Source organism: Mirounga angustirostris, unplaced genomic scaffold (assembly GCF_029215605.1).
Source record: "Mirounga angustirostris isolate CCGP_5_RB_7025 unplaced genomic scaffold, mMirAng1.0.hap1 SCAF_8, whole genome shotgun sequence".
Lineage (NCBI taxonomy): Eukaryota > Metazoa > Chordata > Mammalia > Carnivora > Phocidae > Mirounga > Mirounga angustirostris.
The window spans coordinates 38,398,187-38,422,535 of NW_026991716.1; the positions used below are offsets into that span (position 1 = coordinate 38,398,187).

General features: G+C 49.8%; 1 protein-coding gene across 1 annotated transcript in view; it reads right to left on the bottom strand.

Annotated features, from left to right (window-relative positions):
• TRERF1 (transcriptional regulating factor 1) overlaps positions 1 to 24,349 on the bottom strand; it is a 202,534-nt gene that overhangs the window by 11,555 nt on the left and 166,630 nt on the right. The window contains 10 exon segments of the mRNA XM_045866903.3: positions 4,609 to 4,719; positions 6,602 to 6,690; positions 14,433 to 14,508; positions 16,035 to 16,138; positions 16,271 to 16,410; positions 17,782 to 17,848; positions 18,505 to 18,646; positions 18,648 to 18,890; positions 22,395 to 22,637; positions 23,687 to 23,837. Of these exon segments, the coding sequence (XP_045722859.1) occupies positions 4,609 to 4,719; positions 6,602 to 6,690; positions 14,433 to 14,508; positions 16,035 to 16,138; positions 16,271 to 16,410; positions 17,782 to 17,848; positions 18,505 to 18,646; positions 18,648 to 18,890; positions 22,395 to 22,637; positions 23,687 to 23,837 (1,366 nt within the window).

Sequence of the window (24,349 nt, forward strand, 5' to 3'; positions counted from 1 at the left end):
GAAAAGGACAAAGATTTCTAAGAGTGGAGCAGTACCCTGGGATCCAGAAACCACAAGTTTTCTCTCTCCAGTTTGGATTGGGGGCAGGGGAGAAAGACAATGCCAGTAAATATGGGGCGTTTAACATTCTGACACTGTTCCACTGTTGTCTGCAGCATTTAATACCACACACAAGCATATTTGGATGAGGTAGCGACAGGGTGTACTTAAGAAATAAATAGCTTCAGTGTCCAGTGGGTTAATTACGATTAACTAGTAATGATGACATTTGCTGAAAGACTTCGAAGAGTACAGATGCAGGCCTACTTCATTTTACAGAGTGATCCAGGATATTTAAGTTGTAGGTCTCATAATTATGACTGTAGAACACATGGGTTGATTTTACTTAAATGGTCTGATTCCCGTGTGAATCCATCATCTTTGGATCTCAAGGGGTTTCAGGTAAAACCACGTTATGTCAAACTCCCAACGGTTCACTCCATTCCTTTCTAGAACTAGAACTCTGTGGACTCAGTATTGCTTTATTAAGCAGGCCATGGTCTATAGCTTGGCACTTAAAATAGATTACACGATAACTTTTAATGACAATGGCATCTGTTTTACAGTGCTTGTTATAATTATAATTTTCTCACAATACCTTTTTTTGGCTCAAAAACTCTTAGAAAGAGACATTCCATAGAGCCACAAATTTACAGATTAAATTACACTGTACTGGATTATATCCGTCTCTGGAATTTAGATAGGTTTTATTTCAACTGGCAATCTATACATGTTCACAACATGATTTATCGTCAAGCCATATGGCTTACCAAAGTGACTAAGAGATACAAAGATAGGAGGACAAAAACCCTAACATGTACAACTTTGTATCAACAAGTTGGCCATTTCATGATGTATTGTGAAATGAAACACTGAGTAATATTCCAAAATTGGTAGAAGGTGGGCAAATACAGGATGGGGAGGTGGTGATATATTTAACATTGGTGCTTAAAACCTTGAGTGTCTGCAGTAAGAGTTTCTTGAGGAGGATGATATTCTTATTTCTCAGTAATGCAAATGGAATTCGCATTGAGACATTTGTAAGTTAAAATACAAATGCTCAACAGCCCAAATTTACTCAGAGACATAAATCTGAGCATCACAATTACTAATGACGATGATGATGGGGATGAAAACATGTTGAATGCCTGCTATGAATTAGGCACCACACACATACACACACACGTGTACGCGTATATATATATATATATATACATGAAATTTCTGGTGCGCACGATAACCCCGTACACATTTTTCTTTTTTAAACAAATGAGGAAATTGGCCAGAGAACGACTTTCCCCAAGGTCACATAGCTGGTAAAGAAGTTGAACTGGGACTGAAACCTAAACTATCTGATTTCAAAACCTCAGCCTTCTTCATTTATTGGCCCTGAAGCAAATGTCCACAGGAGAACATGTGTTCATCTGCATATTGTTTAGATTTTCAGCCCAGAGACCTTAGCCCCTCAAAACCACTGGCAACAGCTGCCTGTAAGTATCGAAGGGCAGCAGGAGGTTTCCCAACCCCCCATCAGTGGACCAGGTTGTAGTAACTTAGGTGCATAGACCATGGGTGAGCTTTGCCCTTGGAGTCCTGACTGCTGTCTTCCGAAGTCAGCTACTTTCCTCGTTTAGTTTCTTGAATTGTGCTGAATTTACAACCAGATCCACAGGCTGGCCTTGAGTGGGAGCATGAATGGGGGCAGCAGACAGGGAGGTGTGATCAGCACTTTCCTCCTACATCTTTAACAGAGCCCACCTTGGTCCCCTTCTTTTGCTTCCAAGGTGGAAGGACCTATCATGGCTTCAGGCCAGAAGTCTACTCAGCTGAGTAAGCTACTGTGTTCTGTTGGCCTTCTGGCTACCTCAAGAGCAGCCATTCCTCACAAACTCTCCTTTTCCCTTCTCCCCACAAAAGTCCCTGAACTATCTGAGTGTGTTCCATCATGTTCTATCTGGGACAAAACACTATGGACCTATGATCAGGAAGCCATCCCAGGTGTCCAGGCAGGCCAAGAGGACAAAGGGCAGGACCCCTAGGACTGTGCCTTCTGCACCCTCCCCATTTCTTGCATGGTCCCAATTTTTCATCTCTACTTTGCAAACTTTCCTTAGAAGGCTGACTGTGCCTTCACAGTGCCTAAGAGGGAGCTGTGAGCTACTATGCTGACCTTAAATCAAGATTTCCATCCTCCTGCCCTCCCTCCCTCCCTCTTTCTTTTTTATGGGCCTGAGTCATCTCTGCACATAGCTTTTTGCTCTCCTTAAGGTAACAAGGGTGGGGATGCTCTCCTGATCCAACTTAATACTGGCTCCTGGTGAATAAGCCCAAGAAGGTGGGCATCATCTTAACCTCTCCTCCTTAGTCTCAGTTTACATGTTGGCCTGGGCCTTTCTGTGAATCTCCAGAGCCCTGTTGGCCCACGACTGCACCTCCTTATGTGGTAACATCTTCCTCAGCAGCAATCCCTTGCTCTGAATCCCCTTGTTCACCCCATCACCCTGCAGTGAGTTCATAGAGGGACTGTTGCTATGATCCACAGTGACTCCTATCTGGGAATGATGTTCACTCAATTCATTCAACAAATATTTAGAGTATCTATATTATGTCAGGAACTCCCCTAGGCACTTGGTAACACATAGCTGGAAAGACATCAATTTGCCTTAGGAAACCATATCCTCTGATTTTGTCTTCTTCCAAAACATGACTCTGACAGAGGCCAGAACATTTCAGGACTGGAAGGGACTTTCCAAATCATCTAAGCCATCTGCCCCATTCTGTAGGTCAGTAAGCTTAGGACCCAGGTCCTAGGTCTGCAAGCCCAGGATTCTTCATGCCTCCTTGTTTGCTGTCTGGTCCACTCATCTGGAAAGTAATGCTCTGTGTGACCTTGGGCAGCCCTTCCCCTCTCTGGGCCTCAAACCCCTGCCTGGGGCACGGTGGAGGCTGGATGAGAGAGAGGACCTAAGGCCCTATCCAGGCCTTTCTGGTTCTCGTCTTATGCTGCTTGTAAACAGTCCTGGAGTTCATGCTAAAGCTTCCATTTGTGTATGCCACATCCTTCCAACTTCAGTATATGCTCCTGGTGGGGGGCAGGAGGGCCAGAGGCTAGTTAACATCCTTAGGTCACCCACAGCACCACATACGCATTGTTGTTTACACTGTGGGAACTCAACTGAGCTGATTGAGCCAGAATAGGCCACGTTGCTTTTTTTTAAACATTAGGCCACAGGTGAGAACAACGCTCTTCAGATATAAGACAGCACCTACTTCGACCACTCAAACAAAAGCCCTGGTCACGGGAAACCACGAACATAGACCACCATCATCTCTGATGCAGATGTCGATTTTTTCCTGATATCTGGGTCCAAATATAAATTCAAGTATGTGTGTATATTTCACAGCTAAGATCATTCTTAGGTAGGAACTTGGACCTTGAGGCATTAATGAGTCCAAGAGTTTTTATACTTCTCTAAAAGAATTTGCATTTGACTGCTCTTAAGTATCACACGGGGAATCAGGCTCAGACAACATCCTCACCAGCCATTTGACCACGGCTAAGTTACCTAGGCTCTGTACCTTAATTCCCTACCTCACAGATTGGCTATGAGGATTAAATGAGTCAATATTGGTAAAAGGCCTAGCACAAGGCCCAGCACATACAAAGGGCTATGTAAGTGTCTGTTAAAGAAAATTAGCCAGTATGTGCTAACACTCACAACTGGGGCATGGTGGGGAATGAGTGTAATTACAGATATTCACAACAATCATGAATTCCAAACACCTTCCCCGATGGTGACAGCCTGGAGTTTACTAATCTGTTATAAGACATGCCATTTTTACACACCCATGCATGGCAGGTAATTCCCACAGTGCGTGGAAAGATGTCCCCTGGCTATGGATGCAGATAAAAAGAGTGAACCACAAGGACAAAAGTGATAGTAATTACCGATGCCACACATTAGGGGTTCGGAGGAGATTTCAACGTCTTTTGTTTTTGGTGTGCTATGTCTTTAGCGTATACTGAATATGCAGACAACTTTGGATCGTCTGCCACTGAAGGAAATCAGTATCGAGGATAAATGGTGATTAAGGATTAGAATAATACACACACTGCTAACTATTCCTCGATAATTGAGAGGTCCTGGCACCGTCTAGAGGCCAGAGTTCCTCCTAGGTCATGCTTCATGGATGCTGTGGGGAAACCCGAGGGTTCTGGTTCTCTGGCCAGCAGCATCTGTGATGCAGATGGATCAGAAAGGATATCCTGGGGAGTCAAGGGCACCCACTAATAAGCCATCAAGTCAAGGCTGGCAACACCCTGGCTTCACTCCCCTGGCCCTGCCTGCCTCGGAAGCCACGCCAGCCCTCACCTCCTGAACTGAGCATTGAGCTCCGGGGCCAACCCAGAACCACCTTCCTTCTGGCACTTCTACGCCAGGGAGCGGGCCCGTCACCCGCTCCCTGCGATCACCTCAGTAAAGCTAAGCCAAACACCAGCCACTTACTAACCTGGGTGTGGGGCGGGAGCGGGGCCCGCATAAGCAGCGACTGAGCAGCTTCACTCACCACAGAATCATCGATTTCTGCGAGGCGTGTCCGGTGTTTCCGCCCCAAGCGCATTATCTTTTTCCACGTGTAGTAGTACTCCACACATTGAGCCACTGTCTTAGACTTCACCTGCCAGGAAAGCCATCTCCAGATCAGCTCAGCCGCACGCGGTGTGCCAAGCCACAAGTTTTTGTGAAAAGTTAATTTTCTAATAGCTAATAGGTGTGTGCAATTCAATTAAAAAAATGTAGATAGTGAAAACCTTCCTTCCATGCCTGATCTCCCTCCATCCAGTTCTCGCCCCCGACCCCTGCCACACAGCCAGCCCCGCTTCTTCATCTCTTGGGTCTCATTCCAGAATCTCTTTATGCATATACCAAAGAACACGAAAATATATTTCTCCTCACAGGAGGCGGCACACTGTCTATGCTGTTTTGCAACTTGATTTTTTTTTCTTTCACAATATAGCCTGGAGATCTTTTTTCATGTCGGCCCACAGAGAGCTCATTCCTTTTTTTAACCCGTAAAGCAGCATGCTTTTTCATTTAATGTGCTTGAGCATATTTGGCTCTCTAGCCGGTTGACCTTCAAAATCTATTTATGAAAAATATTCCTTAGTAATCGAACAGGAATGTAAGGCAAACGTTATGATGACAAGAGCTTAGTTTCTGCAGGAAACAAACCTTGCCCTGTCCTCCCCCAAGGGGGCAAAGGTACATGCATTCTAAAGAGAAAAAAAATGCCTCTGTGTAGTTCATAGATCTCCCAAGCTCAAGGTGGGGCTCAATAATACAGGTCTTCTGGAGGCAGATAAAAGGCTGGCCATGCTTCTGGAGGGCAGAAACCGGCCACCCCAACCATGAGATCAGAGGGGCACCACCAGAACTCCTGTCTTCCTGAAGTTGCCCCCTTCACATCACTGGATATCTTGAGTTTCTACATTAGAGCTGCACAAGGAGTGAGGACACTGGCTCGGAGAGCACTTGTTGAAAAAGCCATGTCGCCTGGCAAACACGACACATGACTCCGTCACCAGTCAACACGGTGCAGGCCTGCAAGGGGTGAGGCCTCCGACAGGTCAGTCCTGTGGGAAGGGGACTCAAAAAAGAGCATGGAAGCTGCTGAGCTTACAGGGCATCCAAGAGCATGGTGGCCTCCCAGGTAGGGAAAGGCAAGGGTGAATACAGATCTGGAGATGAGGGCAAGAGGGAGAAGAGTCTACCTCTTCTGATTCTTGTCCATCAAGGAAGGCCCTAGATTAAGGACAGGAGACAGGCACCCAGTGGGCGGCATCAGCTTGGCCCAGCCCAGAGCCAGTGGGAGCTGTTACCTGCTACTCTGTTCTCTGCGCACCTGGACATTTTAATGAGCTTAATAACACAATTCGGCTCCATTGTTCATTGACTTTCTGAAACACTCTTGGAATCATTTTAACTTTTAGCCTAAACCACCTCACCTCTTAGCCAATTAAGGTCTATTAAATTCATTATCTGCTGTAAAAGTGCTACTTCATCTGTGTAGAAAAGTTCTATTTTGTTGTGAGATGCTGTATACACAAAATATTATTTTTATTACTACTGTCATTATGATTAGGGGTCGAATACCAGAAACTCCACTACTTGCTAGCAGAAAGGCACCTATCTTCCCTCCTCTAATTTCTCAGAAAAAAAAAATTGTCAAAACACGATAAATCTGTCAAATATACATGAAATAAATTATGTACATTGTAAACCAACAGCCCCAGTTCTATTTATTCTGATAGGATGTATAAATTACATGTATTTATTAAGATAAACATACCCCCCCCCCTTGCTATGTCCAAATAATGTAGGTTCTCCTTCTCCCTCACATCCCTAACACTGGAGCGACCTTAACAGCCTTCACCAGAGAAAGGTGGAAGACATCCTTTTCGTGAGAGTGTTAAATCAGTACCAAATTATTTCTGTATGTCTTTAGGTGTATAATTTCCCAAATTCAATTTCAAGTGAGCGACTGGAAAAAGCATGCTTACCATCTTCTGTACAAAAATAAAGTCTTTGCTGTAAGTGGCTAGTGCTTTATTAAACAGTTTTCTTTCTAGGGAGGTCCACTTGTCCGAACCTACAAAACAGAAACGTCTTAAGAACAGTGCACAGTTCTCCCTACTTTTAGGTGCTGGCTTACTTAGTTACAAAACACGACTCTTTAGCAAGTGATATAATACATATCCAACTCCCGTTTGAACAAAAAGTCAGTGTAGTGTAATGGTTAGCAACCCTGACATCTGGGTTAAAATCCCAGCTATGGCCTTGACCTTGGCAAGTTACTGAATCCGAGACTCAGTTTAGTGACCTACAAACGGGAATAATTCTAATTGTCCCCAGCTTTTGTGATCTTTGCGAAGGTTAAAGAAGATAATGCACCACACAAGTGCTTAGCTTAGTAACTGGAAAACTGGGAGTGCTCAACAAATTGTAGCTATAGTTTTTGTGTAATTATGCTGTTCATGAGTGCAAACGTTCACGTAGCAAGTACTCCTCAAGATGTGGCAGACTCGGCAGCCTCCACCCTCAAGATGCTCACCATCTAGTAGGGAGACAAACCAGCAGGCCACAGTGTTCAAGGTGAGCCTCACGCTCAGGTTAGGGTCAGGTTTCCAGGTAGAGAAAACACCTGAGCTGAGTTTTAAAGGACACACAGAAACAATTCAGGCAAGAAGGAGATGGAAGGGAATTCTGGGGAGAAAACATGGCTGAGGCAAAAGTGAGAGGCAAGAGGGAGGTGATGGATGCATTCATTCATTCATTCAATAGTATTAGGTGTCCACTACATGCAAGACACTGTGCTAGAAAAAACAAACAAAACAAAAACCTAGCATTTCTAGGTGCTTACTATGCCAGGTTCTAAGTACTTCACAGATACTAGTCATTTGGTTTCACCAATAACCCTGTAAGACTGTCATTACTGTTACCCATTTTACAGATGAGGAAACAGAGGTGTTCAGAGAAGGAGCAGTAATCCAGTATGGTTTAACACAAACTCCCAGCGAAGAGAAAGCAGATGAGGCTTGAGAGGTGAGTGGGACCGGCCCCTGATGTACAAGACCCATGAGGAAGGGGCCCCACAGTGCTGGGTTGGTGCATCTGCCTTAACGGCTAACCTTGATTTTCAAATTTGTTTTCTCTCCATAAATTAGAAAGCACAATATGCAGATCATCATACTGCGTGGTCCTGGCCTGCTTGGGGTAAGAAATAAAGCTTATTTCTAAGATAAGTCCTATTTCTGGGGGCTCCAGGGAAGGCTCAATTCCTGTGGCTGATTTGCAGAAAACTCTGCCTCACTTTTCTGTTTTTTTGAATTCTCCACGTCTCTGATTTTTTGGATGGTACACGGCAGGACCTTTGACATTCCTCCACTTTTCAGAGCTATAATCCCCCAAACCATAATACTTTCCTTCCTCACCAGGATAAGCCCGGGATTTCCACTGTGCTATGGTTGACCGATGAAGATGAAGATATAGGAAACCTGAGTTGTTTCTCCCATTGGAAGGTTCAGCAAAAATTAGTGAATCAGGCCAAGAACTCTGGCTCCAGGCTCAGAATATGCTCTGCGGATTTGGCCAGCTCAGAACTCCAAAACACAGGGCCACCACCACCTGATCTCTTTGGTTTGCAAGTTTATCTCTTTCCAGAAGGGAAGTGGCTTTCTGATCAATCCTCAGCAGAAAGAAACACCTTCCACAGGTTCTGGAGGCTGGGATATCTCTGGCTGTGCAACCATCACAATAGGGAGGAGAAGAGAGCCTGGGTGTTTGGAGAAGCTTTGCTGGAGTGGACGTGAGCAGAGGAAGTCAGTGCGATCCGAGTTTCTAGAATGGTTCCATCAGTGTTCCTCAAATTCTGTCTAATATTCAGGGCCTTGGGGTCCCAGCAACCATATGCTCCCCGTGCTCAGGAGCAGAGGTAGAAAGAGAGAGACAGAAAGGACTACCAACACTTCAGTTGAATGACCAAAGAGCAGCCATGGTTCCCTTTAGGTATCCATCAAAATAGCAAAGAGGTAAGAGGAATCAGAAATACAATGGTGGAAGAGGATCATGATGGGGACATGTCACATCAGCTGAATCCCTGGTCAAGCTACCGCGCTGCAGGTCCAGAGCCCATGCAGCTCTGGGTTGCATCTCAGATGGGGAATTGGGGGACATCTTGCCAATGACAACACCCAACTAGATCAACGAGAATCCTTTCCGCTCTCAGCCAGACCATATGTTTCCTAAGTTAGAGTGGGGCTCTCAGACTTGATGAGACACTAACAGGGCCATGCAGCCTTCTCAGGCCAGCATCCAGTCTCTGTGGTGGAGACACTTGCTTCCACCCCATGCCAGGAATGGAATCACATCACCTGATTAGTGCCCCTCAGCAGCAGGGTTAAATGCCCAGGTCTGCTTTTTTTTTTTTTTTTAAGATTTTTTTTTATTTATTTGACAGAGAGACACAGCGAGAGAGGGAACACAAGCAGAGGGAGTGGGAGAGGGAGAAGCAGGCCTCCCGTGGAGCAGGGAGTCCGATGCGGGGCTCGATCCCAGGACCCCGGGATCATGACCTGAGCCGAAGGCAGCCACTTAACGACTGAGCCACCCAGGCACCCCTGCCCAGGTCTACTTTTAAGAAGCATATCCCTTCATGCCTCCACATAGATTGTCAGGTGCAACCCCCCTGAACGGGAAATAGCTTCCTGGACCATCTGTCATGGGGTACCCCAAGCCTCATGGGGGAAGGGGATCCCCCCTGCTGACTCCTCAGTGGTTTTTAGGGCTGCTGCTCTGTGATGGGGTCTTCAGTCTCCCCCATCCAAAAGTGCTCATTCTGTATCCCCAGTCCTGGATCCGAAGTGGGCTGCACTTTCCCGCTCTGAGGACTGCAGAGCCCGGGGCAGGGAGCATGTGCTCAGAGAGTAAAAGATGGCTCCTGTACGTAGTCCTCCGGGTTGCCCTTTAGTGCACAAGACAGCACAGTGTACGCGTGTCTGTCCAACAAGGGCATCCATGAAGTGAGAGGCAGAGGCAGGGCCAGACAAGCAAATGCATTCTTATCCTCACACTATAATGCGATCCATCTTCATGACATCCTGATCACGAGATGGCCCACAGGGCTGAGAATCCACCCTTGGCCTCCTGGACTGAATTCCCAGGCCCAAGCCTAGAAACACCCAAATGTGCTCTTCCCAGATAAAGGCACTGTGCTGTGACTTCAGGGGCGCCTGGGTGGCTCAGATGGTTAAGCAGCTGCCTTCGGCTCAGGTCATGATCCTGGGATCCTGGGATTGAGCCCCGCTTCGGGCTCCCTGCTCAGTGAAGCCTGCTTGTCCCTCTCCCTGCCATCCCCCCTGCTTGTGCGCGCTGTCAAATAAATAAGTCTTAAAAAAAGGGGTGACTTCAGTCAAGACCCCAGTCTGCGAGACCCCAGTCTGCAAATCCGGTTCTGCCACTTACTCCTGTGGCCTCAAGCAAAGGTACTCAACTTCTCTGGCTCTCAGTTTCCTCTTCCCTGACAGCAGCGTTTGGTCCTAGGCAGGCACACAACGAAACGGGCCGTTTGGAGAGAAGATTCCAAGTCAGCCCACAGCTATGGCATATACACACTGTCCCCTGCTGACATGCATTAACGGCACTGTGGAAGACTGCTGGTCCACGCTGGTGTTCCTAGTTCTGTGTGAGTACAGTTGCACAGCCTTACTCCTGGCTGCTGGTGGCTCCCTGACTTCCGCTCCCCAACCCCCGAAATTCCTTCTGTAATCCCATCAAGGCAAGGCTCAGGCTGCCTCGTTCCCAGAGGCTGCCGGATAGGAGCACTTTCTACATTTTTAGACAAGGTTCTAAGCCAGCCCTTCCTGGATTCTGTGTCTTGGACAAAGTCCAGGATAAAATACAAAACTGAGGCAGGGGGCTGTCTCTAACCCTCCCCTTGCTCTGCCCTTTCTTCCTCTCCAGGATCCCTGCTGTCCACTCAGCATGCACGCAGGGTTAGTGGGCTGACATTCCCCCAGCGCTCATTTGTCCTACCTGGGGATTCCTGGCTATTGGGCTGTTATCAGCAGGGGCCCCTAACAAGCCGATTAAGGCTAATTACAAAGGGCCTAATTAACTGAGGAAACTGGTGCTGGAACAGTATCCAGAGGAAAAATGTTCTGAGGTTTGGTTGCTGGGAAACAGGCTCTGGGCTGTGGCTAAATTTGGGGCAATCTATAGCGAACCCAAGCAATTAAAAAGAGACATGGAGCGGTGACAGAATCGGGCTCAGGATCTTTTAAAGAGGGCCCTTCCGTCGTGCTCTCAAGACTTAAAAAACTTTTGTGATGGTGCTGTTATTGCGCATACACAAGGAAGATATGTTCACTGCAGGAAAGGGGGACTGGTTTTGAATCAGATCTTCATTTCTGTGTAAGGTTTTCCACAGTGGGTAAAGGCTGAATAATTTTTTAGGGGTGGAGGGTGAAGTTGGCTGCTGCCAAAGATCCCCCTGGAGGCAGAAGGAAGGGAGGCCTCCATCTGAATCCAGACCTCGAGCTCATCCACTGACCCTTTCTTTACCGTTGTGACAGCGCTGTGTCAGGCAAGGCCAGAGAGTAAGTATTAACTCAGGTCCTGCCCTTGAGGTGACCACTCTCCAGCCAGAGACATGAGCTGAGAATGCCTGGAAAATGACATCACAGCTGTGTTTTTTGCAAAGTATTCTCTTGAGTATGTAGTTCTGTCTCCTCGTCAAACGGGGCAGCTTCCAAGATAGAGAAGAGGCCTTCACCAACCGACTGGGTAATCCCGCAAGTCCAGAGTCAGGTCAGGGTCTGGGACCCAGGAAAAGCCTGGGCTGTGGTGGGAGCTGGACAGTGGCCTCTGTTGCGCCCTTGCCAGGAAGCGTAAGGCCAGTGTCCGCACCCATCCGCAGGAATGATGGTTTTTCGGTGGAAAATCCAAGGATGCAGCAAGCCCCTTAATCACAACCAGGTGTCCTCCTCACCCTTATTCCCCCCATGCTCAGGCCTTCCCACCCAACCCAAAAGCTAGCAGGGAGCCTCTGCAAACTGCTACCCACACATGGATGGAGAGTGCTGAGAGAGGGCTGGGCTGTGTGCCTGGGTATGGATTAGCATGCTGGGGGCCACTGCGATGGCACCTTCCTTCCTCCAAGGATCTTGTACAGGGCTCCTCTGGCCTTGGCAAGCAGCCTCCAGATCTGGGCAAGCTGCCCACCCACACTGGTGTCTCTCCTGGGCCCCAGCACTGGGCACTTTTTCCTTTTCTTACTGAACTGCTTGGGATGGGGTGGGAAACGTCCTAAGTAAAGTAGGGGAAGTGACTTTCACAGGCCTGGGTCTCTGTCTGTCTTCCCCAAACTTGTAGCCTCTGCCTCCAAGCTCAATTGTTCTGCCTTGCCTCCAGGGCAGGGAGCTGGGGTGGGAGGACATTGGCCATAGCCACAGAGCCAAAGCCAAAGGCAATCCAGAAGATAGTGTCCCGGTGATGCCGACTTAACCTGACAGAGTCCTACAGGAGAGAAACCGACCAGGGCACAAAAGCCAAGGCAGGACGGGGCCACGGGGATGGGATTCACTGATACCTTGGAACCAAACTGAGGGAAGGAGTGGTGTCTGATAACTAGGACATGTGATGGGGGTATACCCTGGGGCCTCCTCTGTGGCCTGGAAGGGAACTATTAAGGGATGGAGTCAGGCCAGACTTTAGGAACCAGGGACCTCTGACTTTTTTGCTCATAGTTCTACAAAATTCTCTGGGGCTCAGTCTGTGATCACTTCCTGGAGAAGGCAGATGTTCCAGGAGGCAGCAGAGTGCTTCCTGGTCTGCCTGTGGGGGAAGGAGGCCAAGGACGGGCAACACGTTAGCTAGGGACCCTAAAAGATTGGTAATTTTAGCAGAGTTTAGTTTCAAAATCCTTACTATTATTTCAGCATTTTTGTTTTGTTTTGTTTGGGGTGGGGGGTGGCTTCTAGTCTATAGCTTTCCAAATATTATGTCACGACACACATAAAACAATATAATACTTGCTTGGCACAGTGGGAAGAACTGGATGGAGGGGGTTTGGGTCTCAAGACGAGGTTGCTCACAGCTGGAGCCGACCAGCCCAGAGGCACCGGCCACCCTGGTCACCCTGCGGGTGAGGGCAGCTACAGCAAATGGTTGGGAAGCTCCTTGTCATCAACTGTCTCGCCCACTATACAAAGAAGCCTGAGACAGGCTCCAGGAAGCTGGACAGCCTGTCAGGGTTTAATGGGCAGCAGATGACACTGGGAATTAAGAGGACTGAATTGTTTCCATGGCAGATTAGGGAGAACTCCCACATCTTCCTACCCACACTCGGGGCAGACACCAAGCAGGAAGTGATGGAGACAATAGTAAGAAACTGGCTGGCTTAGGCCCTAGTTAAATGATGGATTTCTTATCCTTGTGTCCGTTCTGTGCTTGCTGACTACCAGTAGCGGCCTGTGTGCGGACAGTGACCCACGGGCAGACATCCAGGGCTGTCTGTGCTCAGGTGAGTGACTTCTGAGGCCTTTCCCCCCTTTGATGACAGGAGAGAAGGCTGGCTCAGGAGGGGGCACAGTAAGTGGGCAAAGGGTGGTGGGCCCGGTGGGGTGCCCATCGAGAACACTCTAGTATTGGTAGAGCAGCCCTCACCTTAGGCCACATCTGGCTGCCTGGACTGAGGTCTAGAAAAGGTTTGACCAGGTCCCCAAGCCCACTTAGGCATTTAGCACCTACCTACGCAGTGTCTGCCCAAGGCACCAAAGGAACCTTCAAATGATTAGCAATCCCAGGGGCATTGGAGGATTTAGCCCCCTCTGAAACGGAGAACCCCGGCAGGCTCAGGGAGGCCCTCAGAATGGATAGGCTTACCCATTACTAGAAATTAAAATGTTGATTTCAACTTCATTTTGTCACTTTAGGCTCCCCAACCTGTCGCCTTCTCTCTTCATGATTCTTACCACATTCAACTCTCAACAGTGTTTTCTCCTTCCCCCTTACTGGTGATGTCATCGTTAATGCACACCGTCACAGGACACATTCTGTACGTGGACACGTATGTGTGTAACATGTGTATACGTATACATATAATATACGTGTATGCGTGTATTTATATGCACACGGGTCTGTACAGTATATCCATATGTAGACGTCTTTGTCCTGCCTTGAGTGTGATCCGTTGGTAACTACTTCCTCCTCAGACTCCAAAGTGCATGAGGTAGGATTCCATCTATGTCCGTCAAAATCCCTGTTTTATCTTAGTACTTAGCACAGTTTCTTGTATGCAGCAAGTACTCAATAAATAATTATTCAATAAATGAATAATAGCTACTAGAATATGCCACGCGTTGTGCTACATCTACTATCGCTAATCATCACAAAAATGTTGCAAGGGATGGAGTAGGAGCCCTGTTTCACGGGTGAGGAGACCAAGGTCCCAGAAGGCCAAGGGCTGCAGGCGAGATTTGAACCGATGTCCACCGATTCCCAAGCCGAGGGGCTGCTGAGTGCTGTTGTCTCCGTGCTGTCCCCTCTGTGGTTCCTTCCCGCCGAGGCACCAGTCTCACCGCCACACGTGCGGGCACCATCCGCTATCACCTGGCTCTCGGCACATCCACGAGGGTGGGGGGAGCCCACACGAACACCCAACAGTACCCAGCCAACAGACACAACTGCCCCACCAGCTATGCCCCGGAAGGCCTTGAGCTCACAAGGGGCGATCAGGACGGGACTGGTCGGTCTATTATTAGAAAGTGACCCCAGCAAACATGCAAAGAGCCTGCTCTCAGGAAGCAGTGGGGCACAAGGCTCCTGGCAACCTACCGGCATAGTGGTAATTTGCTAAAGGATGGCATTTTAACCTGACCGGCTTCCGCAGCAGCAGCATTTCCAGAGCGGCCTGCAGACCCATGGGAGAGAAAAGGCGAGAGTCAGTAACGGGGTCTGTGGGCCACGCGAAGAGCATTACCTAACGGGGAAAAGGAGTCAGCACTGCAGAGCCAGGAGTTGGGGGTGCTGGGAGGAAAACCAGAGGGGAAACTCCCCTAGCTGGGGCTTCCTTTCTGGCCAGCACCCCATAGGACGTGGCCCTCAAACACCTCCCCCGCCATGCCTGCAGCCAGTTGGTCCTGTCAGAGAAAAACGGGGAGCAGTGGAGACCCCACGCCTTCCCTGGTGAAGACCCCAGCCTCAGAGAGACGGTGGGGCTTCCTCTGGATGGAGACTGAATCTCTGGGGGGAAGCCTCCAAGGAAATGAGTGGCTGATTTGTAACTGTTTTTGGCTGATTTGTAACTGTTTTTGCAGAAAAATCGCATTTCATTACAATTTAACATGAACAGTTGTGTTAGTAATAACTGTGCTATATACTGTCTTTCCAGAGAGCTTAGAGAAAGAACCCTTTCAAATATGCCGCCTTCAGCCTCGTCAACTTTAAAAAAAAAATGGTGCATGGGGAATCGTAGATGGGTTAGGGACAGAGCAAGGTCTAGATTCTTGCTTCTCAAGTGTGGTCCATGGGCCAGCAGCACAGGCATTGGCTGGGAGCTGGTTGGAAACGTAGGACCTTGGGCCCCACCTCCAGAATTTCTGAATAAGAATCTGCATCTTAACAAGATGCCCCAAGTGATTTGTGTGCACATTAGAAGTTTGAGAAGTGCTTCTCTGCAACACTTGTCTTAAAGGATTAAGGAGTGTTCTCTAACATTCTAGAAAATCCTTGAAGGGGATCAATAACCTCATGGGAAGGTAGTATTGGGACACTTGTTTACTTGAACATTTTCATAAAATCAAAAAGCAAAAGGCTAGATCTGATACCAAAACCATGTGTTTACTAAAGAGGAAACAGGTTAGTGACTGAGTACCCTTGCCAGGAACCCAGGTGGAGCAGGCAAATGGTCAGCTAGGATCCTGGGAAAATGGCACCAAAGGTCTGACTGTGTCAAAGGTGGAAGAATGACCCCAGCTGGTGCACAGCAAACCCTTCATTTTGGTTAGGAGAGAAACAGTTCTATGAACACCGAACTGGCTGACTTCCATAGTAGGGAAGGACAATCAACAGAGTAGGATACACTGTCTCAGGCCAAGTCTTGTCTCAGTGAGGTTTTCTACCTCTATCACCGGAGGCCAGGTTTCTGATGTGAATTATAAGACTGCTGAAAACAAATTCTAATTTCCCAAGACAGATGTGATCATAATTACTACTTGGGAACAGATGTATAAACAAAAGTCCAACTTCAGGTTCTCCTGCAGGCATTAAATTCTGACCCAATCAGTGAGATAAAGGAACATGGTGGCATGTTGACTGGTCATGATCTTAGGAACTGGTTTTATGGTATTTGGGATAATGCAGAAACTCAGGAAAATACTTTTCAGAATTCTGACATGGAGAATATGAACTGTGAAGTCTATTTTCACCGTTCCTTACCATCACATCACCTTTGGCCTCGAAAAGAGAGTGCAAAGCAAATTCAGAATTGGTCCCTCCACCGGGCAACGCACTTGAACAGCACAAATTCAGGAGATTCTCCACTGTTGGGGACAATGAGAAGCCACTGCATCAGAGAGAGCTTGGTCTCATGGACAAACACACCGAGACTGGAGCCAGAGACCCCTGTGAGAGGATCAAGCCTTTTCCACCCAGTTCTCCCCACATGCCAATACCTCTTTGCTGGAGGTCATGGTTTTCCAGCTCTGGCCAGGGCTTCCATACCAGTGTGGCCTTGTGTGTGTCCTGGGCCAAGGCAGAGACATCCTGAAGTTCTGGGATCTCTGCTTGGAACCTCAAGCCAATGTTGATACGTCTTTAAGGACAAGAACGAAAACAACAGTGTGGTCTTCAATTTGAGGTCAAGAGCAACTGTCAGGAACTTGAAAAAGAAGGAAACCAGTTCCTTCTGCAAGAAGAATGCAGGGGCATTTCCTCACAGTGTGATCCTAAGATTCCAGGCATGGCCTTTTCACTGGAGAAGGAACAGCTTTAAGATTAGGAAGAGATGCTGCTGGGAGCGGGGGAGAAGTCTGCCTGGAGCGTCATAGCTCACTGTAACTCAGACAGGGAGGGTGCTAATTGCAAGACAACAGCCGCCCAGAGCATGGCCACTGGCACCATTTAACCAGGAAAAATGGAGCAAACATAATGTGCTTATTGTATTTGTTATCCCTTTCAGACCACTTTCACATAAATTATCCCATCTGAATCTCACAAAAATCTGTGATGTAAGCAAGGCAGTGATAATTATTCCCACTTAATAGGTGGGTTAACTAAAGCCTAGAAAGGTTGGGGTGCCTGAGTGGCTCACTTGGTTAAACGTCCGCCTCATGATCTCAGGGTCCTGGGATCAAGCCCCGCATCAGTCTCCCGACTCAGCATGGAGCCGGCTTCTTCCTCTGCTCCCACTTATGCTCTCTCTCTCTCAAATAAATAAAATCTTAAAAAAAAAAACCCCAAAGCCTAGAAAGGTTAACTTCATCAAGGTCAAATAAAAAAATGGTGCTGGAACTCAGGTTTTCAGATTCCTGACTCAAGGGAGTCGCCACTCTACCACCTGGTCTTTTTCGCGCTTATCTATGAAAATAGCACCTTTGTTGTGATTCCTGGGTGGCTCAGTCAGTTGAGCCTCCAACTCTTGGTTTGGGCCCAGGTTGTGATCTCAGGGTTGTGGGATCGAGTCGGGGGTCGGGCTCCTCACTCAGCAAGGAGTCTGCTTGGAACATTCTCTCCCTTTGCCCCTCCCCCACTCACCCATGCATGCTCTCTATGTAAATACATAAATCTTAAAAAAAAGAAAAAAGTAAATAGCCCCTTTCTCTTCCATTATACTCCCAGCCCCACCCACACCAAACCTATTTGGAGGACCAGCCAAGAATTTTAGGGAGGGGACGGGGAAACAAGGGCATTTGGATGGAACCTTGTAGAGAGCTCAATGTCACTGGGGATGTGCAAGCATGTGGCCACAACCATGCAGCCGGAGATGGGGTCACTAGGTTCTCTGGATATAGGGTTTCATGCTTTAGTATGCACTTAGTCTTTGGAAAGAGCCTTGAAACACCAGTACTTGAGAACTACCACGATCCTACAATTTCTCTAACTTCTCATTCGGTGGTTCCTCATCCTCAGCTGAGGCTTCTGTTCTTAAAACAAAAAAAACCAAACCAAAATTGCTTTTTCTTACGGTTCAACATCAATGGTCTGCTCTCCAGGCCCTGGGGTGACTGTCACGTTGCTGCCATCAATGCTGTCTGAAGCACAAAAACCAGAGGTCAGTGGTCAACAGGAAAGGTACCGAAGAAACTAAAGCCAATGAGCATCAGTGACCTAAACGGTCATAATGGGACCCGTCTCCCACCCAACCCATGCCAGAGTCACCCCCAGTCGTCTTCAAGGAACCGAATGGCACGTGCCGCTAAATGACTGAGGGTTACTCATTTCTCGCACGGGGTAAGGAGAAGCCAGCGCCCCGATTCTGGTCGGCTAAGCTCTATCGCTCCTCTGAAACCATTCTTACTCTAGAAAGAGATACCAGCTCCCGGGCTCTCCATGCTTGACTTTTATACAGCGCGTGCAGATGTGGAAGCCGGGTGTTGCGAATAATACTTAATCCTATTTGTCTATCGACTTAGTACAGGCATGGGGGGGGGGGGGAGGTCTCCGACGATTATCCACGGCCCAGGCTCAGGGAGCGAGGGCACACTTCCAACTGCTCGCTTACGCCAAAGAGGCCGTCATTACGGCTGCGGGGTCTCCCCAGCTAGACTGGGCTTCCCCTGAGGGGGAGTAGCGCCGCGCAGTCTAAGCGTCTCCGGCAGAAGTGGGTGGGGTGCGGGAGCCCCGCGGCGGCGGCGGCGGCGGCGGCGGCGGCGGGGGGGGGGGGGGGGGCGGGACGGCGGGGACTCACTGGAGCGGCACAGCAGCACCCGCGGCGTGGGCGTCAGGGGCGTGAGGGGCAGCTGCGGGTGGGCGCCGGGGCCGTGCCCCGCGATGAGGACGTTGCTGAAGAGCCCCGAGCCCTGGCGCACCGGGCTCAGCATGGGCGGGGGGCGTGTAGGGGGGCAGCTCGTGGGCGGGGTCCAGCAGCAGGTGGTCCCCGAGGACGCGCGGGGAGCGCAGCTGGCTCTGGTACAGGGTGGCGCCCGAGTACGAGGCGGCGGGGTTGGCGGGGTAGGAGGGCGGTGGCGGGATGAAGAGCGGCTCGGGCCGGTGCCGGAACTTCTTCTTCTCCGGCAAGCTCTTGAGGGCTTCCTCGGCTCTGGCCGCAACGGGCTGATGCTTCTTGGGGATTTCCTAGAACGGGAAGAACGGTCCGAGTCGAATCCTCAGGCTTTCCCCACAGGCCATTTCCACAGGTTGAGGGAAGGGGAGCGTCTGTTCTAACGGGGGACACCGCCCCCGCCCCCGCCCCCTGCCCCCCTCCCCAACCCTGCATCCCCTGCCTCGAAAAACCGCCACCTCCAGTTCCCACAGGGCGAATTCGGTGGCCTGACAGGGGAGGAAACTTGGGTTTGGGAGGAAATCCCTAATGTCTGGAGAGAGATGGGGGTGGTAGGAACGGTGGGTGGGCAAGAAAGAAAAAATTCATTCTTTATTGCTTATCACCGCATTCCCATCTGCTGAGTGGAATCCAGCCGAGTGGGCCCTTTAATTCCCCACCGCTCCCAGGGGACGGCCATCAGGGACAGATAACACATGTTCTGAGAAGGGGACAGAATAATCTATTCAGGGAAGCTGGGCAGAGGCTGTGGAGCAGGAAGAGGGGGCCAGGCCTAGCCAAGGCTCCCAGGGCCAGTGACCCACACTGGGCTCTCCTTCGAGGGAACTCTGGAGCTGAGGGAGAACCAGCTACCGTCTTTCAGTGCCCGTTTCATGTGCTCTCCGAAAAACGGATGTGGTGAAGCCCCCCGCCCCCCACCCCTCACCACGGCTGCCACTGCTCCCAGGACGGTAGCTCGTTTGCAGCAAGCCCTTCTCCTGGGTTGCTTCCTGTCAGCAGTGTTCGTTTATTTTATGGCAGCGGAACCAAGCATAGTCTGGAAGGAAGATCTGCCACATGGATACATATATACTAATAAGTAAACATATGCACGTAAATAGATAAGCAGGGCATGCCAAAGCCAAACAGAAACAGACTTGGGGTGGGTGCCAGCATCAGCCCAGAAAAACGGAGAGCTGGGTGTGGCTGGGTGTGGCTGGGGAGGCCGAGGTGCGGTTGGGAGAGGCAGTGGGGATACCTGCAGAAATGTTCTGGGCAGTCTGTGGTACCCTCCCAGGCCCTGCAGGCCAGTGCCTGTCAGAGCTGCAGTTCCTGGCAATTCCTGTGCCCAGGGTGGCACCCGAGTAAGGAGGCAGCAGGGGGTGATGGGAAGGGCTGGCCATGGTCATGTGACCAGCTGCCTCCAGGCCATGTGACCTGCTCCAGTCACCCCTCAGCCCTGGGCTCCCTTTGCTGCCCCTCCTGTTTCGCCCTCAGCTTCACTGTCTTCTGGGCTGCTGTCCCAACCCCCAGGAGGGAAGTCTAGGGAAGCTGAGGGGTGGGGAAAGGAGAGGGGGCAGAGGGACCCCTCCAGGCTCCCAGCTCACCCCCAGGGGGCTCTCCTGAGGCCAGAGTGCTATAACCTGCCTCCTTTCCCCACCAGAGGGCTCCTCACCACCTGAGGCTGAAGCAGAGAGAGAGCTCTGAGAATGGGGCGTGGATGTCTCTGCCCCCCAAGTTGGGAAGCAATCCCGAAGCTTTATATATACCCTGTTCCCGGATAACTGATGAGGCCATCTGAGCACAGGCTGACCTTGCATGACTTTCAACCCTGTGCGGGAATCCAGATCTCTGATACAGGTCCCTTTTGGGCTCCCTGTACTTGAGCCTTTGGTCCTGTTACTCCAGTTCTCAACTCCAGGCAAGGCTCGGAGACCCTGGGCCAGGGAAACCACCCAGAATGTCAGGTCTGGATGTCACTCGAGAGGAAGCATTTACAGGGTTCCACCTCTACCAGGCTATTCAGACTCTGGAGGTGGGACCACTCACTGATAGGTTTTAAAAGCTCCCCAGAGCAGGGAGAACCACTGAGGAGTCCAACCCCCAGCTCAGGGGAGAAACCCAGGCTTTTCAAGGAAGAGGGTCTCAGTTGTCTGCGTCCCCAGGGGGCCAGCAGCAGAGTGGGGATTAGAACCCAGGGCTCCTCCCCAGACATTTTAATTGCTTTACATCAAGTGTCAGGACCTTGCCCCTATTTACTCAATCCTAACTACATGCTTCTAGCTCAGCTTATCTCATTTAACAATGCCTCTCTCACCTTTTCCACAAAGCCAGCTTCATCTCTGCCTTTAAAACCCTGCTCAGAACTGTGCTCACAGTGGTCTTCTGAGCGAATTCATACCAAACTCCCTTCGTCTCCCCAGTCCCTAGTTACTTTAGCTGCCCAGGGGTCCTCCCCTCTGGGGGACCACTGTTTCCTCTCTGCCCTGGTTTCTTTACCACTGTCTTAAATTGGGGCAGAGGGTGCTGCCTGGGGCTCTGACCCCTCTGTGACTAGGAACCATACCGTCTCCAGCTTCAGGCTGAGAGTTCTCTAGGGGTAGAAACAGTGTCTCTCCCGCTAAATCAGGAACTTCCCTGGGCAAAGCGGGAGCTTGGCTGTCATTTCATCTCTCTGCTTGTTACTGGCCCCCAAGTCCTGCCAGCTTATGAGAACCGAGCTCACTCCCAGAGGTTCCCCCTCAGCCTCTCCTCTTCTGAGGCCTTGGTATCACATAGAGAATCAAGAAGGTTCCTTCTGGACTTTTCTAGTTCTCTTAATTATCCACCCTACCCCTATTTTGGCCCAACCCCACCCTCATACCACCTGGAATCCCAGCAGCCACTTATTCTTTGAGGACAAATATGACCCAGCACACCACTTTGTGGAGAGGGAACAAATCTGATGTAGTCGACCACATGGGTTACAGACTCCCCAGGGGAGGGAAGGAGGTAAGAGGGAGGGAGACAGAAAGAGTAGGAGAGAGGAAGGGAGGGAGGGAAGGAGAGAGGGAGAGGGAAAAGGAGAAGGAGAGGGAGAGAGAGAGAGAGATCTCTGCCCCAGAGCCAAGCTAAGCTGCTTGGTGAAGCGCTTGGAATTTGAGAAAGAGAAGGAGAACTTCAGAGTGAGTTGAGAAACACAAATCTCTTTGCTTTCCTGAGATTGGTGGGTGGGTGTCTCTCAGTGGAATTACTTTGGGAACTTTAGTGAATTAGGTCCTCTAAGGCTAATAATGCAGGTGGGATACCGAAAATATGAAGCATCCGCTTAGGCTGACCATCAGAACGGATCCCAGGGCTACTGCATGAAGGCTTGCTGTGCCAGGGCTTCCATCTGTAGCTGCTGGATTTGAGGAGGTCTGGAGATCCTGAAGTCGGGGGGCCAGGGCTCCAGGCAATAGCTATTTATTATCTGGGATAGTACTTCCGTATTTTAATAGCTGTGATTACCAGCTGAGTTATCGTCTTTGTTTCCCTCTTGGAATACCTTCAGGTCTCAGGATCTACCCAGACCGTTAGCATGGTAGAGTAACGGGTGTTCGCTGGGGAGCAGGCAGTGTGGACAAGGACGGGATTCCCAAGGCGGCCGTGTGGGGCTCACCCCGAGAGACCAAGCCATGTCTGAGCTCAGGCCAGTGACCCTGGAAGAGCTGCCCCATCTCCAGGAAAGCAAAGAGATGTTCCCACCCCAGGTGGGCGGGGGCAGAGCAGCAACTCACAGCAGGCGGGTGAGGGGCAGCCCCTTGGGGTGAGTGTGGGGGAGAGAGGGTCATCCTCACGAGCACGGGCATCTCGTCGTCCGACATCGAGCTGGCTGGCTTGTCTCTGGCGGAGGGGGCGGCAACGATGCTGCTGGCGAAGCCCTGAGAGCCTGGCTTGGGCGGGAGAAGCTTGACAGGGACAGACACGGGCATGACCATAGGCGTGAGGCTTTCTGCCTCGGGAGGGAGCTGCGGTGGCGGCGGAGGTGGTAGTGGAGGCTGGGGCTGAGGCTGAGGCGGCAGGGCCTTCTCTCCTTCCTCCTACACAGACAATAAAGGCTTTGATCCTGGGCTGAGAGCAGCCTTCCCAAGGGGGGACACACTTTGCTTTTCCTGAAATGTTGCAGGACATCATGCGTGGGTGACAGAGAACCACGGCAGGGTGGTTTCCTTCCTGCAACCCTGAGTCCCTTGGCTCAAGTGATGCCAGTTGGCAGGGGACAAGGCCATGCACTCTATTTTCTATGTTTAAAGAATCTCGACCGTTATCACTTGTATAATTAAAGCAGATATTGAAGTTTTGTTGTTGTTGTCGCTTTTAAAGAAAAGGATATGGACTGGTAATCAGGCACAAAACAAAACATGTAAGCTCTTGTGTGGGACCTCTTAATTCTATGGGCCTCAGTTTACTCATCTGTCCAATGGAAGACAAAGCTCTTTGAGCTGGAATGGTCAGGAGATGGGAGTGAGCCAGAGTATCCAGGATTTTGGTGAACAGAGAGTTAATCCCATAGACTTAAATTTGGATCAATAATATCTAAAGACTTTAAGAAATTCTCTGAATCTTAATCTCACTCTAAAACTGCATGGGTAGCTCACCACATGGATATCCTCGCTGGATAATCCTGAGGGTATTTAAAGACCTTCCATTGCTAGAGTCTCACACTAGTGCATCGGTGAGTAGAAAGTGCTGGCTGAGAGCCCAATGGTCACATTAGCTTTCCCTGGCCACCGGCTACTACGCTGGGAGGCCCAAGAGACTCTGGTCTTAGGTGCTTTAAGCAGCAGAAGTTAAAAATAATATCGCATCTACGTGTTTTCTTTGCTGTCTTTTTCAGGAAGTGGAGAGACTGGGATCCCTCAAAAGGTTTCTAGCCCCTCTGCTTTTGACCCTTGTTCATGAAACCAGTGGAAGTGGGGTCTGTTTGACCTGGCTGGCTCCTAGGGGCAAAGCTTAAGCACTCCCATTAGGGAAGGATGGTGCCTCCCCAGGGGCCCACCGGGGGGTCACATCACTCTCTGTCTGACGGCAGCAAAGCAAAGCAAGCAACACATGGCCTGGGAAGGGCCGGGAGCTGGCTCCTGCTAACCTGTTTGAGGCTGGGGGAGGCTCTCATTCCCCCGTGGGACCGCATGTGGCCATTCAGGGCAGGTAGGCTCTTGAATTCCTTCAGGCAGATGGAGCACGTCAGTTTGTTCTTGGCATCAAATTGCTCCCCAAACACTCCTTTTGGTTGGCCACTGCTCAAGGGTAGGACCAAATGGAGAGGACACACATGTTGACAAAGAGGAAGGGTGACTTATCACAAGACCTCACACCCCACAATGAACCCATTTCATTCATCCAGTGCTCCCATGGCCCCACTTGTATTATCCCAATACCCTTCAGAGAACTAAGCCCACTTTACAGATGGAAAACTGAGGCTCAAGAGTGGGAAAAAGGGCTTACTCAAAGTCACGCAGGAGTTGAACAAAACGTCCTTCATTCTAGGTCATCAAGTGCTGGGTTTTTTCCACCTCTGGCCTATTTATTATCTTTCTAGAGTCAGCTCAGGCTGCCTCTTCCAGAAGCCTCCCCTTGGAGACACGTGTCTAAGTCCCTTGGTTCAGCCTCTAGACGGCATGTCTTAGCAGTTTGTCAGGTTCTGGCTAAGAATTTACCATGCCCATGATGGGGGGAAGCAAGTCTATACTATTTACTGCTGCATTCTCAAAGCTTAGCTCTCTGCCTGGCACATGATAGATACTCAATA